At 47.2% G+C, this 18,136-nt stretch overlaps 1 protein-coding gene across 1 annotated transcript in view; it reads left to right on the top strand.

Moving 5' to 3' along the window:
• The window catches only part of LOC144894212 (alpha-aminoadipic semialdehyde synthase, mitochondrial-like), a 165,667-nt gene that overhangs the window by 25,037 nt on the left and 122,494 nt on the right, over positions 1-18,136 (top strand). The window contains exons 4-6 of the mRNA XM_078786315.1: positions 1,053-1,229; positions 15,164-15,248; positions 16,007-16,074. Coding sequence (XP_078642441.1) covers positions 1,053-1,229; positions 15,164-15,248; positions 16,007-16,074 — 330 coding nt within the window. The remainder of the gene's footprint in view (positions 1-1,052; positions 1,230-15,163; positions 15,249-16,006; positions 16,075-18,136) is intronic.

Genomic DNA, 18,136 nt, shown 5'->3' on the forward strand with positions numbered 1-18,136 from the left:
ACTACTCAGTTATAAAACAACTACTGCATCGTCAAACTACTCAGTTATAAAACAACTACCCCATTGTAAAACTAGTACTCAGTTGTAAAAGTACTCCACTGTAAAACTACTCAGTTATAAAACAACTACTCCATTGTAAAACTACTCAGTTATAAAACAACTACTGCATCGTAAAACTCCTCGTCGTAAAACTACTCAGTTATAAAACAACTACTCCATTGTAAAACTACTCAGTTATAAAACAACTACTCCACTGTAAAACAACTACTCCACTGTAAAACTACTCAGTTATAAAACAACTACTCCACTGTAAAACTACTCAGTTATAAAACAACTACTCCATTGTAAAACTACTCAGTTATAAAACAACTACTCCACTGTAAAACTCCTCAGTTATAAAACAACTACTCCATTGTAAAACTACTCAGTTATAAAACAACTACTCCATTGTAAAACTCCTCAGTTATAAAACAACTACTCCATTGTAAAACTACTCAGTTATAAAACAACTACTCCATTGTAAAACTACTCAGTTATAAAACAACTACTCAATTGTAAAACTACTACTGAGTTGTAAAACTACTCAGTTATAAAACAACTACTCCACTGTAAAACTACTACTCAGTTGTAAAAACTACTCCACTGTAAAACTACTCAGTTATAAAACAACTACTCCATTGTAAAACTACTCAGTTATAAAACAACTACTCCATTGTAAAACTACTCAGTTATAAAACAACTACTCCACTGTAAAACTACTACTCCACTGTAAAACAACTACTCCACTGTAAAACTGACCTTCACATCAAACGCCACTCCAGTGATACTGCAGAGCAGCACCGATGCTGATACGGACATTTCCGTTGATGTGAAGAAGAGTTAACAACCACAGAAGGTAGTTGTGGCCAAACCAACCGTGTTTTACATTTGATCCAGAGTGTCCAAGTTAATGAGGCAAGTTCTCAAACTGCAGCATCAAATCAGATCATCAAAAGTGAAGCTAAATGCCAATTCTTGAGTGATGACTTTCCTTTTTTTTTATCACTATTTAGAAATATGAGAAAGCAGGAGCAGTCATCCAGGAAGATCTGTCGGATGCAAAATTGATCATGGGAGTGAAACGGCCTCCTGATGGGAGTTTGCTGCCCGGGAAGACCTACTCCTTCTTCTCACACACGATCAAGGCCCAAGAGAGTAACATGCTGCTGCTGGATGAGGCTCTTTCTAAGGCAAGGTGATGGGGTCGATATGAACACCATTCCAACTAGTCAGGTTCACGATGTTAACAAATAGAATTTCTTTCAAAATTTTGGGATTAGCAAACCTGTACATTTTTGGAATCTTCAGAGCATGGAGAATCTGAAAATCAATGTTGGCATTTGCACAGACACCTGCATGGCCGCCATTTTGGATTTTCAAAATGGCCGCCATAAAATACATATTTTGCGCGATCTCGGCTTCTAGTCAACCTAGAGACTTAATTAAATATGCTAATCCTATGTTTTCTGGGTCAAGGAATCCAATAAAGGCCTCAAAATAGTGCTCAGGATTATAGAAAAGCAACAAACAAAGGTAATTGAAAACCATTGTCTTTATATTTGTGATATAACTGTATTACATAATCCATGATATTGCAAGTCCTTTGAAGTTATAGGTTGTTATAGGAAGTTATAGGTAGTATCAGATTGAACTATAAGTCCTATACACAGGATCTACGAGGTCTATACCGTTCAGGAATATGCTTTTACAGATCTTCATCACTGTCCTGAGTGTCATTTTCGCAAAGGTGTCTACGCAAATGTAAACATTAATTTTTGGATTCCTCATGCTCTGAATATTCCAAAAATGTATAGTTTTGCTAATCTACCAAAATTTTGAACGAAAAAACATAGTGAACCTGACTATACATCTTAATGGGCTCCACGAGCTCTGATACCACAGTGAATGGTGTGTTTTGGATGAAGAGTTCCACCATTGCATAATTTCATTGAAATACTCATCAGATGTAAATGTGTTGGTATTAATAGTAGATACAAATAAGGTGTTTTTGGGGTCAATTTCCAAGTATCATCAGACATTATATTTGAGAACACACACCTGTCATTGCTTAGAATGATGATGCGAGTGAGAGGGCAAACCCAGGCGGCTTGCATGTGGCACCAGACAACCCTGAGGCCTATAAATACATATATTCAAGCATGCCCAATTATAGCTGCTCCATTTATAGGTCTTCATTGTTCATTTTCATTTTTACATCAAGAAATCTTGGTGAAACTTTTGTTGTTGTTTATTTATTTATTTTTATTGCATTCCATAGTGATTCTTGTATTGTCGAGTTTGTTAAAGTTATTTCAATGAGATACCATTAATTTTTCCAACTTATATTTTGGAAGACATTTCATTGAGGACGTGTACTCGTTGTGGTTCCCTTCTTGAAGCTAAATTCAGGAAGCCAAAGGTTACATTTTGAAATGATAATTGAAACTGTCTGTGAGTCCACGTGACCCTGCCAAACACACACACACACACACACACACACACACACACACACACACACACACACACACACACACACACACACACACACACACACACACACACAAAAGCACATTTTGTTTTCTGAAAAGCAATCCACTCACATCACTAATAACTCGTATAATGCTTTTGCGTCATTTATGGTTTCTGGTGACACACAGTCAAAGTCTTACTCAATACAAAGGACACTAAGTCATTTAGAGGCAGAGTGCATTTCATGTGGACCCCACATGTGGTTGGTACAAACATGCCCTTGGTGTGACCCATACAAAATTCGACCTCAACTTGGATTTGAATCTCGGCCCAGCTACAAACTGCCGTCCTGGTTTATTCGATGAACGTTAAACATGGCGTCCCGTCTGCAAGCATTAGTTGGCATACGTTAAATATCCCACAGTGTTCTTGTTGAAGAAGCGATGCTGTTGCCGCCATCAGGGACAAATTGCAAAACCCTGCTCTAACTTACTGAGGGCGTGCCCATGCTCTCGGCCATTGATGTTATTCACAGCCACATGAATTATTCTTCTCTCAGATTTTTCTTTATCTTTTTCTCCAGACCCACCATGAAATGCTCCATATGAAAGAGGAGGAAGAAGAAGAATCAACCTTAAAGCTCTTTTTCTTTTTCTTAATCTTTTTCTTTTTCTAAGATTTTTCTTAATCTTTTTCTCCAGACCCACCATGAAATGCTCCATATGAATAAGGAGGAAGAAGAAAAATCAACCTTATTGCTCTTTTCCTTTTTCTTAATCTCTTTCTTTTTCTAAAAGGTTTTTCTTAATCTTTTTCTCGAGACCCACCATGAAATGCTCCATATGAAAAGGGAAGAAGAAGAAGAATCAACCTTATTGCTCTTATTTTTTTTCTTAATCTTTTTCTTTTTCTAAAAGATTTTTCTTAATCTTTTTCTCTAGACCCACCATGAAATGCTCCATATGAAAATGGAAGAAGAAGAAGAATCAACCTTAATGCTCTTTTCCTTTTTCTTAATCTCTTTCTTTTTCTAAAAGGTTTTTCTTAATCTTTTTCTTTTTCTAAAAGGTTTTTCTTAATCTTTTTCTCTAGACCCACCATGAAATGCTCCATATGAAAATGGAGGAAGAAGAAGAAGCAACCTTAATGTTCTTTTTCTTTTTCTTAATCTTTTTCTTTTCTTAAAGATTTTTCTTAATATTTTTCTCCAGACCCACCGTGAAATGCTCCATATGAAAAGGGAGGAAGAAGAACAATCAATCTTAGAGCTCAAACAACCAAGCCAACCTGCCTACCTCATTGTTGCCATCAAAATTGTTTCTTATACAAATTTAATATCCTCTACAGAGTCTACACGCTGATTGAAAGCGTCTAAACTCTAGAGTCTAGACTCTAGAGGATATTAAGTTAATATCATGCGCAATATAACCTTTGCTTTATTATTACTAAAAGGCTTCCAAGTTAACTTGGAAGACTTTTTGTTATCGTTACGATTTTTAGCTTATCTGGAATTTGAATTTGAATTCCAGATAAGGTATTGTCATCGTGCACCGTCCATCCATCCCTCCGTCCGTCACCAATTTCGATTTTTCCAGCCAAACCGCTGGGCCGATCCGGTGGAAATTTGGCAGCAAGGTCCGCTGGGCCTCCTTGCTGATGACAGGGATTCCAAAGCTCATTCCGGTCACTTGACCGGAAGTATGTCAAAATGGCGGAATTATTAAATTCCTTCAAAAATCTTTTTCTCCAGACCCACCAGTCAGAATGCTACAAATTTGGGTAACAACATTAGGCCAGGGTAGGGATGTTAAATTGTGGAGGTTATGCCGATCACTTGACCTGAAGTGTGTCAAAATGGCCAAGGCCCAGATAAGCTACATGTCCAGTGGTCCTATTTTTATTATTCTTCTCTCAGATTAATTGGAAGGCCGATCTCGGAAACCATCACACCAATGATGCTCAAATTTTATAAACTTGTTAAAAAGGACATGATCTAATGCATATTGCAAAATGGTTCTGATTGGTCAAACAATTTGGTGGCCGTATTGGATGGAAAATCTTCTTCTCTGAAACTGCTTAACCGATCGATGCGAAATTTTAAACATAGCATCGACCACCCATGCGGGATTTGCTTTGTTTTACAATGATGACATCATCAGTCACATGATTTGGCAGCCATTCTGGATTGAAAAAAGAACTTTAAAAACCTCCTTCTCTGAAACCGCTTCACCAATCTATGCACAACTTTAAATATATGATTGTGTATGGATGGGGTAAAGTTTGGAAAACCAAGATGTAATCAGTCACGTGGTTTTGCGGCCATATTGGATTGACAAAAAAAACGTTAAAATTTCTTTCTCTGAAACCACTTAACCGATCGATACGAAATTCTAAATATATGATCACATATCCATGGGGAAAACGTGTTGAAAATGATGATATCATCAGCCACGTGGTGTGGCAGCCATATTTGATTGAAGGAACACAAAATTCAAAATTCTCTGAAACCACTTCACCAATCGATACGAAACCTTCAATATATGATTGAGTAGCCATGGCAAATTTATGCCAAAAACATGCCAAATTTAAGTCTAAAAACAACTTAAGCTGTAGTAATAATAACGAAAGTACTAACCTGGCTAGAAGCCGATTATTACTGCTTGCAGTTCTAGTTATTAATTATTATCATTATTATTATTACGAGGGACGTTCAAGGTTTTCATTGTATAACATACTAGCAGAAGTACCCGGCATTGCCGGGCGGGGGAGGGGAGGGGGAGGAGGAACGGGAGGGGAGGGGAACGGGGGGAGAGCGAGCCCCTTGGTAAAGCGAGCGATTTTTTTTTTCATAGCGTCATAGCGTCATAGCGTCATAGCGTTCATAGCGTCATAGCGTTCATAGCGTTTCATAGCGTCATAGCGATTTTTTTTTTCATAGCGTCATAGCGTCATAGCGTTCATAGCGTCATAGCGTTCATATCGTTTAGCGTCATAGCGTTCATAGCGTTTCTTAGCGTCATAGCGATATTTTTTTGCATAGCGTCATAGCGTCATAGCGTCATAGCGTTCATAGCGTTCATAGCGTTTCATAGCGTCATAGCGATTTTTTTTTTCATAGCGTCATAGCGTCATGGCGTCATAGCGTTCATAGCGTCATAGCGTTCATATCGTTCATAGCGTCATAGCGTTCATAGCGTTTCATAGCGTCATAGCGATTTTTTTTTTCATAGCGTCATATCGTTCATAGCGTTCATAGCTTCATAGCGTCATAGCGTCATAGCGTCATATCGTTCATAGCGTCATAGCGTTCATAGCGTTTCATAGCGTCATAGCGATTTTTTTTTTCATAGCGTCATAGTGTTCATAGCGTCATAGCGTCATCACGTGATCGCTCTGAGCGAATCAGCGCCCACCTGCTCTGATTCCGTTGATTCCGTGCGCTGAAATGCGCTGAGGTAAATATGAATAAAAAATATGGATCGTCAAATATTTTGAGTTCGGCCATGTTCGTCCCAGGCTCAATGGCCATGTCTATGCCAAATATCAAGCACGTAAGCCTCTCCGTTTAGGAGTCTATCGGTAACATTACACACACACACACACACACACACACACACACACACACACACACACACACACACACACACACACACACACACACACACACACACACACACACACTGTGTTTTATATATATATAGATGTGGAAAATGTTTGAGGTCGATGTTCTCAAATCTTGTCATGCTACTCTTGCTTTTCCTGTGTCTCATCTCTTTATCGTGTCCTCATTTGGCTACTTTCCATTGGCCACAACGTCAGTTAACATTACTCCTGCCCACAAGAAGGGTACAAAAACATATACTTTCAACTACAGACCAGTAAGCTTACTTCCAAATATAGTATATGCAAAGATCTGGACTTCATCATTGCCGCTTACGCCATCATTACTTTTTTCAAACCGCCTTATATTGGACCATTTGTTTGGATTCCATCACAGTCATACTCTGGACATGCTGCTGCGCCTCTCTCAGCAATAGTTGGAGGTCCAACGTCTTTAAACAAGAGGTGAGGATAATCTCACTGGACAACTTGTGTGTTTGAAAGTCTGGCATCTTGTTCTGCTTGCCAATCTTGCTCCATGTGGCATACAGGGATGATTTTACACCGGCTTTCTGACTTCATTCAAGTATTCAAATCAACAGAAGCTTTTCCTTCCCTATTTCAGTGGAGCCTAGAAAACCCCAAGGCAGTCTTGGTCCCAGTCTTGCTCCTCATCGACATAAACGACGCTTCTGATGAACCAGTCTTTCGAGAAATCTCCCCCTTTGTTTGACGTGCTCACGAAGCATTGTGTGCCCTCCCCACTGAGACCTAAACAAACGCTTTTGTAAGGTCGACGAAGACCATGTATAGATCACGATGTTCTTCTCTGATATTTTCCTGAAGTTGACGAGCAGAGAACATCATATCGGTCGTGCCACATCCAGCAAGGAATTACCATTCTGAGGTGATGATGTTGACAAATGTTGATGGCATGCGATTAAGAACAAGTACCAAAAGTTTTAATTAAAACAAAAGCCGCGTCGATGTTACACAATGCCTAGATGCAGCTGTGCCTATAACGTCGATGTTATAGGCACAAGACATTCCTATTGATTCGATTACTTGATGTTATTTTTGTGCAAAGTGAAAATATATCTCGGCAATTTCCCGTGTTTGGCGACGAATTTTTAATATATCTCGGCATTTTCCCGTCTGTTATTTCAGGCGGTGTATGACTGACCATGCCGCGATTTAAAAAATATATATCTCGGCAATTTCCCGTGTGTGGCGACACGTGAACGAAGCTATGCTCCTCTCTCCACATTATTGTGACGACGTATAAATTAAATATTTCATCGTGACGATTGTCATCAAATGGACGAATTTTTAATACTAGGGCGTGCCCGCACGTACGTGCTTGCCCGTACGTGCGTGCAAAAAAACATGCGTGCAAACAACAACAACAAAAAAAAACTTTGAAACCACGTGGCAGTAACGACCACAGAACCCCCCCCTCCCCTCTATTTACATGAAATGGTTTGGTCCATTGGCAACTTTGAAACCACGTGGCAGTAACGACCACAGAACCCCCCCCTCTATTTACATGAAATGGTTTGGTCCATTCGCAAAGCCAAAGCGAACGGCTTGCGAGTACGGTGACCATACCTTGGGAACCACTTGTCCGATTAATTTCAAACCTTGAAAAGGCACATCCTCAGGTCCCCAGCAATATATCTGGCAAGTTTCAATTAGATCGGACCCGTGGTTGTCGAGAAACAGCGGTCACAGACAAACACACACACACACACAGACACACACACATACACACAGAGATTACTGGAATTATAGATAGACTAGGGCGTGCCCGCACGTACGTGCTTGCCCGTACGTGCTTGCCCGTACGTGCGTGCAAAAAAACATGCGTGCAAACAACAACAACAAAAAAAAACTTTGAAACCACGTGGCAGTAACGACCACAGAACCCCCCCCTCTATTTACATGAAATGGTTTGGTCCATTGGCAACTTTGAAACCACGTGGCAGTAACGACCACAGAACCCCTTACCCCCCCCTCTATTTACATGAAATGGTTTGGTCTGTAGCGGCTGCCGCTGGGGTTACACAATCGCCTTGCACCTATCAAGGACGCGGAGCGATCACCAGGCCGGGCTCGTCCAGGACGCCCGGGCAGGCCCGCGCTCGACTTGCCAGGCCTCGGTCGGGACGCCCGGGCAGGCTCGCCCTCGGCTTGCCAGGCCGCAGCCGGCCCGCGGGGCCACGCCCCCTGGCGCCAGGCCTGGGCAAACCCCCTGGCGGAATAGATATATATTGCCGACCGTAAAACGTTTTTCCCAGAGTGCCTGAGTGTTTGATTCTAATAAAGCAGCTCAGATGAATTCAAGCTTTTTGTCGCGTCCATTCTTTCGATCGACGTGGGAGCCACAGCTCCTTCATTGGTGACCTCGACGTGATGGACACGGCAGTCGCCCTTAAACTGCCTACCTTCTGGGAGGCTCACGCGGCGGTTTGGTTCGCACAAGCGGAGTCCCTGTTCGCCCTGCGAGGCATCACGGCGGACGACACCCGCTTCCACCACGTGGTCGCTGCGCTCGGTTCAGCCACCGCAGCCCGCGCCCTGAGCCTCCTCGAGAGACCGCCAGCCGCGGACAAATACGGCGCGATTAAGAAGCTTCTCCTCGATGCTTTCGCCCTCCCAGCGGCGGAACGCGCACGGCGCCTGCTCGATTTGCCGGAGCTCGGCGACACGCGCCCTTCCGAGCGAATGGACTACATGCTTTCGCTGCTCGGCGAGCACTCTCCGGCATTCCTGTTCCGGGAGCTGTTCCTCCGTCAGCTGCCTAACCCGGTACGCCTCGCCCTGGCAAGCACGACGATCACAGATCCCCGGGCCCTTGCCAGAGAAGCCGACAAAATCTCCGCCGCGGGACAGCGCATCGCAGCGGCGACATGGGACCCGCCGCCGCCTGATGCACCATCCATGGCGCCCGAGCACCCGGCGCGTTCGACGGCCGAACTGCCGACGCAATTGGCGGCCGCTATACCGAGCCGACCACGTTCAGCACGACGTCCGAAGCCTCCACCCGACCAAGCGTGGTGTTCCTATCATGCCAGGTTCGGACAGAAGGCCCGGACATGCCGACCCCCGTGCACCTTCGGCGGGTCGGGAAACGGCCAGGCCGGCGTTCATTACCTGCCATGAACGCCGGCCACAGTCACACGGGCAACTTACTGTTCATCACGGATAAAGCGTCCGGACGGCGCTTCCTGTGCGACACCGGCGCCCAAGTGAGCGTCATGCCCGCCTCTGACCAGGACAGGCAATCCGCGGTTTGCGGCCCCTCCTTGGTTGCGGCCAACGGATCGACTATCCGCACCTTCGGCCCGCGCAACGTCACCCTCTGCTTCGGCGGCCAACGCTTCGCTTGGACGTTTGTAACCGCCAACGTGCCCATGGCTCTGCTCGGCGCCGACTTCCTCTGCGCACACGGACTGCTGGTGGACGTCCAACGGCGTCGTTTAATCAACGCTGAAACCTTCAGCTCCCTGGTATGCACATTGAGCAGCTCCGCGCCGACCGAGCTGGCATGCACCGTCCCGGCGGCGAACGAGTTTGCTCGCCTGCTCGCGGAGTTCCCGGCCCTCACGCGGCCGACGTTTTCGGCCGTCGCAGTACGGCATGGGATCGAGCACCACATACCAACCACGGGCCCGCCGGTCTACGCCAGGGCCCGCCGCCTCGACCCAGCCAAGCTTGCCGTTGCGAAGGCCGAATTCGACGCGTTGGAGCACCTCGGCATCGTGCGGCGCTCCGATAGCGCGTGGGCCTCGCCACTGCACATCGTGCCAAAGCCGGGGGGTGGATGGCGCCCGTGTGGCGACTACCGCCGTCTTAATGACGCTACAACACCCGACAGGTACCCGATCCCGCATATCCAAGACTTCTCCGCCCGTCTGGCGGGACGGGTCATTTTTTCAAAAATTGATCTCATACGGGGATATCACCAGGTACCTGTCAGGGCGGCCGACGTCCCTAAAACGGCAGTCATCACGCCGTTCGGCTTATTCGAGTTCTTGCGGATGCCGTTTGGTCTCAAGAACGCGGCTCAGGCGTTCCAGCGCTTGATGGACGGCGTGCTGCGTGACCTGCCGTTCCTTTTCGTTTACCTGGACGACATCCTCGTCGCCAGCACGTCCCGGGCCGAGCACCTCCTCCACCTCCGAACACTGTTCGGGCGCCTCAGCGAGCACGGCCTCATCGTCAACCCGGCCAAATGCCACTTCGGCACGACGGCCGTTGATTTTTTGGGCCACCACATCACCAAGAACGGGGCTGTGCCGCTGCCAACCAAGGTCGAGGCCATCACCACTTTCCCGCGTCCCCGCACCATAAAGGCCCTGCAGGAATTCCTGGGAATGGTGAATTTTTATCACCGCTTCGTGCCCCGCGCTGCTCAACTCATGCGGCCCCTCTACGAAGCCCTCCGGGGCAAGCCGGCCAAGCACGACATCGCCTGGTCCGCAGCAATGGATGCGGCCTTCCAAAGCTCAAAGCGGGCCCTCGCCGACGCAACACTGCTCGCTCACCCGGTGCTCAACGCTCCCATCGCCCTCACCACGGATGCCTCCGACTACGCGGTGGGCGCCGTACATGAGCAATGGGTGAACGGGGTTTGGCAGCCACTCGCTTTTTTCAGCCGGCAGCTCCGGCCGAACGAGCTCAAATACAGCACGTTTGACCGGGAGCTCCTCGGTCTACACCTGGCCGTCCGCCATTTCCGCCACCTCCTGGAGGGCCGACCTTTCACGGCGTTCGTCGACCACAAGCCGTTGGTTTACGCCATGGCCAAGGTCACGGAGCCATGGTCGGCCCGCCAACAGCGCCACCTCTCCGCCGTGTCGGAGTTTACCACGGACATCCGGCACGTCGCCGGCAAAAACAACGCCGTGGCCGACTGTCTTTCCCGGGCCAGCGCGAACGCGGTCCACCTGGGCGTGGATTTTGCGCTCATGGCGGCGGACCAAACCACCGACACCACGGTGCAAGCCCTCCGGGCGGCGGACACGGGCCTCCGCCTGGCCGACATCCCCTGCGCGGACACTGTCCTGCTCTGCGACGTCTCCCAAGGCCGGCCTCGCCCCATCGTGCCCGTCACCTGGCAACGCCGCATCTTCGCCTCCCTCCACGGCCTTTCCCACCCGGGCCGGAAAGCTTCCCAGAAGCTGGTGTCGGCGCGTTTCGTCTGGCACGGCCTTCGTCGGGACGTCCGCGATTGGACCAGCGCCTGCACCGCCTGCCAACGGGCCAAGGTCCACCGACACACCCAGGCCCCGCTGGCACCTTTCACCGTGCCCGAACGACGTTTCGACCACGTCAACGTGGATCTGGTGGGCCCCCTTCCCCCATCACGAGGGTTCACACACCTGCTCACCATGGTGGACAGGACCACCAGGTGGCCGGAGGCCGTTCCCCTCGTCTCCACCACCACCGCCGACGTGGCGCAGGCCTTCATCGCCACCTGGGTCGCCCGCTTCGGCGCACCGGCGGACATCTCGTCAGACCGCGGACCACAGTTCACCTCCGAGCTGTGGGGCGCGGTCGCCCGCAACCTGGGGGTCAAGCTCCACCGTACTACGGCCTACCACCCCCAAGCAAACGGGTTGTGCGAGCGATTCCACCGCTCCATGAAGGCCGCGCTCATGGCCGGCCTTCAAGACGGCGGTTGGGCCGACCGGCTGCCGTGGGTCCTTTTGGGCCTTCGCACGGCCCCCAAGGAGGACCTCCAGGCATCCACCGCCGAGCTGGTCTATGGCCAGGTGCTACGCGTCCCGGGCGAATTCGTGCCCGACGCTACCAGCCCCTGGTCCGCAGCTCGCCAGCGCTCGGACCTCCAGGAGGCCGCCCGACGGTTTGCCCCCGTGCCGACATCCCACCACGGTGACCCCCAGTCCTACGTCCCCCCAGCACTCCGCACCGCGGAGTATGTTTTTGTGCGTCACGACGCACATCGGCGGCCACTCCAGCCGCCGTACGACGGGCCCTTCCGGGTGCTGCGACGGGACGACAAGTCGTTCGTCATCGACATCGGCGGCAGGTCGGACCGGATTGCAGTGGACCGCCTCAAGCCGGCGCACGTGGACGTCGACCACCCACCACGGGTGGCCCTCCCGCCGCGGCGAGGCCGCCCCCCGTCCACGGTGCCCCCCACTCGACCGCCCACCACCTCACCGGACCCCCTCCCACGACCCACCAGGGGTCGCTTCGGCCGGGTCATCAGGACCCCCCTCAAGTTGACCCTGTCGGTGCAAGTCGATTCTGGGGGGACGTGTGTAGCGGCTGCCGCTGGGGTTACACAATCGCCTTGCACCTATCAAGGACGCGGAGCGATCACCAGGCCGGGCTCGTCCAGGACGCCCGGGCAGGCCCGCGCTCGACTTGCCAGGCCTCGGTCGGGACGCCCGGGCAGGCTCGCCCTCGGCTTGCCAGGCCGCAGCCGGCCCGCGGGGCCACGCCCCCTGGCGCCAGGCCTGGGCAAACCCCCTGGCGGAATAGATATATATTGCCGACCGTAAAACGTTTTTCCCAGAGTGCCTGAGTGTTTGATTCTAATAAAGCAGCTCAGATGAATTCAAGCTTTTTGTCGCGTCCATTCTTTCGATCGACGTGGGAGCCACAGCTCCTTCAGGTCCATTCGCAAAGCCAAAGCGAACGGCTTGCGAGTACGGTGACCATACCTTGGGAACCACTTGTCCGATTAATTTCAAACCTTGAAAAGGCACATCCTCAGGTCCCCAGCAATATATCTGGCAAGTTTCAATTAGATCGGACCCGTGGTTGTCGAGAAACAGCGGTCACAGACAAACAAACACACACACACACACACACACACACACACACACACACACACACACACACACACACACACACACACACACACATACACACAGAGATTACTGGAATTATAGATAGAAGATATCTCGGCATTTTCCCATCTGTTATTTCGGGCGGTGTATGACTAACCATGCCGCGATTTATACAAAATATATATATATCTCGGCATTTTCCCGTCTCTTATTTCGGGCGGTGTATGACTGAGCATGCCGCGATTTAAAAAATATATATCTCGGCAATTTCCCGTGTATGGCGACACGTGAACGAAGCTATGCTCCTCTCTCCACATTATTGTGACGACGTATAAATTAAATATTTCATCGTGACGATTGTCATCAAATGGACGAATTTTTAATATATCTCGGCATTTTCCCGTCTGTTATTTCAGGCGGTGTATGACTGACCAAGCCGCGATTTAAAAAATATATATCTCGGCAATTTCCCGTGTGTGGCGACACGTGAACGAAGCTATGCTCCTCTCTCCACATTATTGTGACGACGTATAAATTAAATATTTCATCGTGACGATTGTCATCAAATGGACGAATTTTTAATATATCTCGGCATTTTCCCGTCTGTTATTTCAGGCGGTGTATGACTGACCATGCCGCGATTTAAAAAAAATATATCTCGGCAATTTCCCGTGTGTGGCGACACGTGAACGAAGCTATGCTCCTCTCTCCACATTATTGTGACGACGTATAAATTAAATATTTCATCGTGACGATTGTCATCAAATGGACGAATTTTTAATATATCTCGGCATTTTCCCGTCTGTTATTGCAGGCGGTGTATGACTGACCATGCCGCGATTAAAAAAAAAAATATCTCGGCAATTTCCCGTGTGTGGCAACGAATTTTTAATATATCTCAGCATTTTCCCGTCTGTTATTTCAGGCGGTGTATGACTCACAATGCCGCGATTTAAAAAAAATATATCTCGGCAATTTCCCGTGTGTGGCGACACGTGAACGAAGCTATGCTCCTTTCTCCACATTATTGTGATGACGTATAAATTAAATATTTCATCGTGACGATTGTCATCAAATGGACGAATTTTTAATATATCTCGCCATTTTCCCGTCTGTTATTTCGGGCGGTGTATGACTGACCATGCCGCGATTAAAAAAAAAAATATCTCAATGGACTTGAAGTTACAGGCCTTTGAGAATTCATTTCGTTCTATAAAGGGCTGTGGTGGGCTCTATTGTAGTCGGAGGGCAGGGAACGTCTTCTAATATAGGCTGCTGGGGAAACCAAGGGTCAATGGTCGCATCGAAAATGGAGGACGGGTAATTGTGGACACCATTAAAGCGTTCAGCATAGTGATCCAGATTCTTGTTTGGATCCGTGATAAGGTGCTGGGCTGCTGGCCATCCTAGCTATGGAGCGCAGCGATACCACGAGAAGATGGTCCATAGACAGACTTTAGACCAGCGTGGAAGCGCCTGAAATTATTTGTATTGGCTGCCTCCTGAATTACTTCCACTTCTGCTACCCACCAGCTGTCTTTCTTGGAATGTAGCCTTGACTGTGAGAGTCTCCTAAGTTGCAGGTAAGAAGAATATTTGCTCACTCAGCCTGTCATCAATCCAGCAGAGGTGGGCCGCATGCATGGAATCAAGTAAACTTTTGATCTGGGAGGCGTTCTCGTCAAACCAGTCTTTGTGACTACGCTTCACGAAACCGAGAACGTCAAAAGCTGCCCTGAAGGTGATGTCTTGTAAAATGGCTCATCCCACTTCAGCATTGGTAGTAGGTAGATCCAATTGTTCCAAGGTGGCATTAAGGTTATGTTGAAGCTGATTGCACATCGCTGTATTTAAGCTGTTAAGTGTTGAGCTTTGTAGCATGCCTGAGATGTTGCCTTCTCAGGAGAGGCTTGACCGGAAGTTCCATTTTACTCCGTGTGTGTGTGTGTGTGTGTGTGTGTGTGTGTGTGTGTGTGTGTGTGTGTGTGTGTGTGTGTGTGTGTGTGTGTGTGTGTGTGTGTGTGTGTGTGTGTGTGTGTGTGTGTGTGTGTGTGTGTGTGTGTGTGTGTGTGTCCAGGTGTCCAGGGCATAATGCTTATACCATTTGAGCTTTTGTCATCAAATTTTCAACAAACCTTTATTATGACAATATGGAGAACACTAATTCATAAATGTACCTTTTTTTTTTTTTTTCGTTGATGTTTAAGTTAATTGTATGAATATTTCTGCAGGGGGTACGACTTCTGGACTACGAGGCCATGGTGAATGAGGAAGGTCATCGGGTCGTTGCATTTGGAAAGTGGGCAGGAATAGCAGGTACTGGTTTGCTTATGTGTTTTGTCACGTGGCTGTCAATGCCGCATTATGTGGATCATTGGCATGCATCACTGAGACATCCGTACTTGAGACAAATCTCGCGAGATTTGCACGAAAGAGTGGTGCAAATCTCGCGAGATTCACTATGTGAAGTTAAAATTATTCTGAACCAGTCACCATTGAGATAACTATGACTCACTTGATTATTGAATTAATGTTTGCATATCTGTCAAGTCTCATGACACACACAACTGTGAAATATGCAACAAAAATCCAAACAACTAGAGAGTTCATTAGGTTCCTTACCCAACGACATCTTGAGAAATAAGGACATTTTTGTTTGGATGCAGTACAAAGCTACGGGGTGGCATCTGGCTGAGGGCGTGGCTGTGCAGCTGATGCAGTGCCCCCTGCTGGATATGCCAGCAATTTGGAATTAACGTCCACCAAAGAATGCCGCCGGAATACGGGACGCCCGTTTAACGTTCATTCGATGGGCGGCACACACATTGATGATTCGCCCTTCCTGTGAAACACCAGGACGGCAGTTTATAGCTGGGATGAGATAAGAGATGAATGTGCGTACTTCTCGGCCATCATGTCAGCCCATGATGATCTCCATCAACATTACTGAGGACTAAAAGCCATTGTTGATGAGATGTATGACAATTTGGGATTAGTTGCGAAAGGAGACTGTAGGAAATGAGTTTGTTATTAAGTCTTCGAACTTTATTTGATTATAAAATTATTTTTCCCAGGAATGATTGATATATTACATGGTCTGGGCCTGCGCTTACTGGAACTTGGATTCAATACCCCCTTTATGGTAATGCATCCACTTCTCTCACCTTGCACCTGTAGTCTCCACTTGTAAGGACACTGCTATAGGTTTGCTCTCTGTCTGCCCGTCTGTCCGTCCCACCTGTGGTTTTTCAGCCTTTTTCCCTATATCATTTAACATATTCAACTGAAATCTGGTACATGTTTTTATTATGATAAGTTCCAGAACAATTTCAAGTTTCAGGACGTTTCATCAAATTTTCACACAGTTATGCCATTTTTGGATTTGGGGAAAATATTACATCGGTAGGGGACATCTCCTTGTTCCCAATATCTCCCAGTTATGTTTCATCGTTAATGTGTTTACAATGAAAGGAAACCATAAATCTTGCATATTGCATGAACATACAGTATGTGCTTTGGATTTTCTGTCCTTCTCACTCGAGACGATAAAACCTCAAAAAAAAGTAAATCAGCAACTTGTGATAAAGTTAATGCACCAGAGCCAGTCCAACTGTTATTGAAACATACTTGGCAATGTTTGCAGTTTTAGCACACTTACAATTTTATGAATTCTGCTTCTAGCAAAGGATTTTTTATTTCAAACATAACACTAAATGTCCAGATTCTAAAAGAAAATCAACTAGAACGGTACTCGGTAGAGCGCATACGTCCGCCAGGTTGAACAGTTTACGTTTAGTATCCCACCAATAGGCCAGATCTGGATTCGGATATGAACCAAATTCGAAACGGCTTGTTCTTGTCATCTAACCAACTCATCTTCCAAGTTTCGTCAGAATGCATCCATAACTTTTTGAAATATCGTTTTTGGCCCCATCACTTCAATGGTGAAGAATCACTGAAAATTATAAAATATAATCTTGTATTCGAATCCAGATCTTCACCAAAATTAAATAAATTGGTCCTTGTCACACACACAATTGTCCATCATGTGTCATGCAAATCCGTCCATAACCTTTGAAGATATTGTGATATATATACATATTTGTTTGGCCATACCTATTGCCACGTCCATAGCTAGTGAACACCAGTCTTGGACGGATGAGCCGAACCAGCTTTAACTCCCAATGCGACGTCAAATAATGGTGGTGACTGACGCATGTGAAAGGGAAGAGACAGAAGGCTTATTCTCACAAAACACATGGGTTTATTCTGAAACCCAAACACAACATGACAAATAAATGCAACAATAATGATTTCTAAGAAAATAAGGCATGGACAAAAATAACGAATGCTGAGGTAAAATTCCATATGATATTTCCTAACCTCAGACTCAACCACACACACAGGGTAAAAGTAATTAAATAAAAATATCCCCTTTTTCTCTTATCTCACCCCAAAATGGGTCATTTTGGAAGATTGGCGGCCATGGAAGCTCAAAGCCATGCAGGTGGGGACCTGGCTAAGATGGCGGCGATGCCGCACGCCGAAGACGCCATGGTCATGAGGCGAGTCGCGACGACGGCCCCCTTTCCCCTCGGTTCCTCCAAGCTCCAAACATCTTGGTGTGGGAAATCAAAGGAATCGTCCTTTTTGATAAAGGGAAGCACGTCCTGCCACAGCACAGCCGAGCCAACGAGCCTCCACTGTCCTTCAATGCTCTCCTCAGCTAACACCAAATAAATATAATGTCCTCATTCTGCTCCCGCTCGCACTCCCGCCCTTCGGCCAATCGCAAAGCTACTCTCTCAGCTCGCCTCGCCTACGTCATCATTCACTCGGGAGGTGTGGCCTTCCGGCAGTTTCCCCGCCCATCGTACCACGGTCGCTCTGCCTATCCTGGGCGGGCCTTCTGCTGTATCGTGTCCATTGGAGCGCCCGTAGCTTGGCCGTCAGTTCATGAAGCGTGATTAATGGCCGGGTGTGTTATACTTCGCCGGCCGTACTGGCAAAAATGTTAGGAATGAAGACAGAGGGTTTGACACACAGGGTAAATTAGCCTTAAACCCTTTTATTAACTAACACATCACCATCCCTCGTATGATGAACATTTAAACACAACCATAAGCTATATTTTCCCCACTTAGTACATCAAAATACTCCTACATGTCACACGGTCCATACTATTTCTGTACAATTCTACCTTT

The sequence above is a fragment of the Myxine glutinosa genome, chromosome 11, assembly GCF_964187855.1.
Source record: "Myxine glutinosa chromosome 11, kmMyxGlut1.1, whole genome shotgun sequence".
Lineage (NCBI taxonomy): Eukaryota > Metazoa > Chordata > Myxini > Myxiniformes > Myxinidae > Myxine > Myxine glutinosa.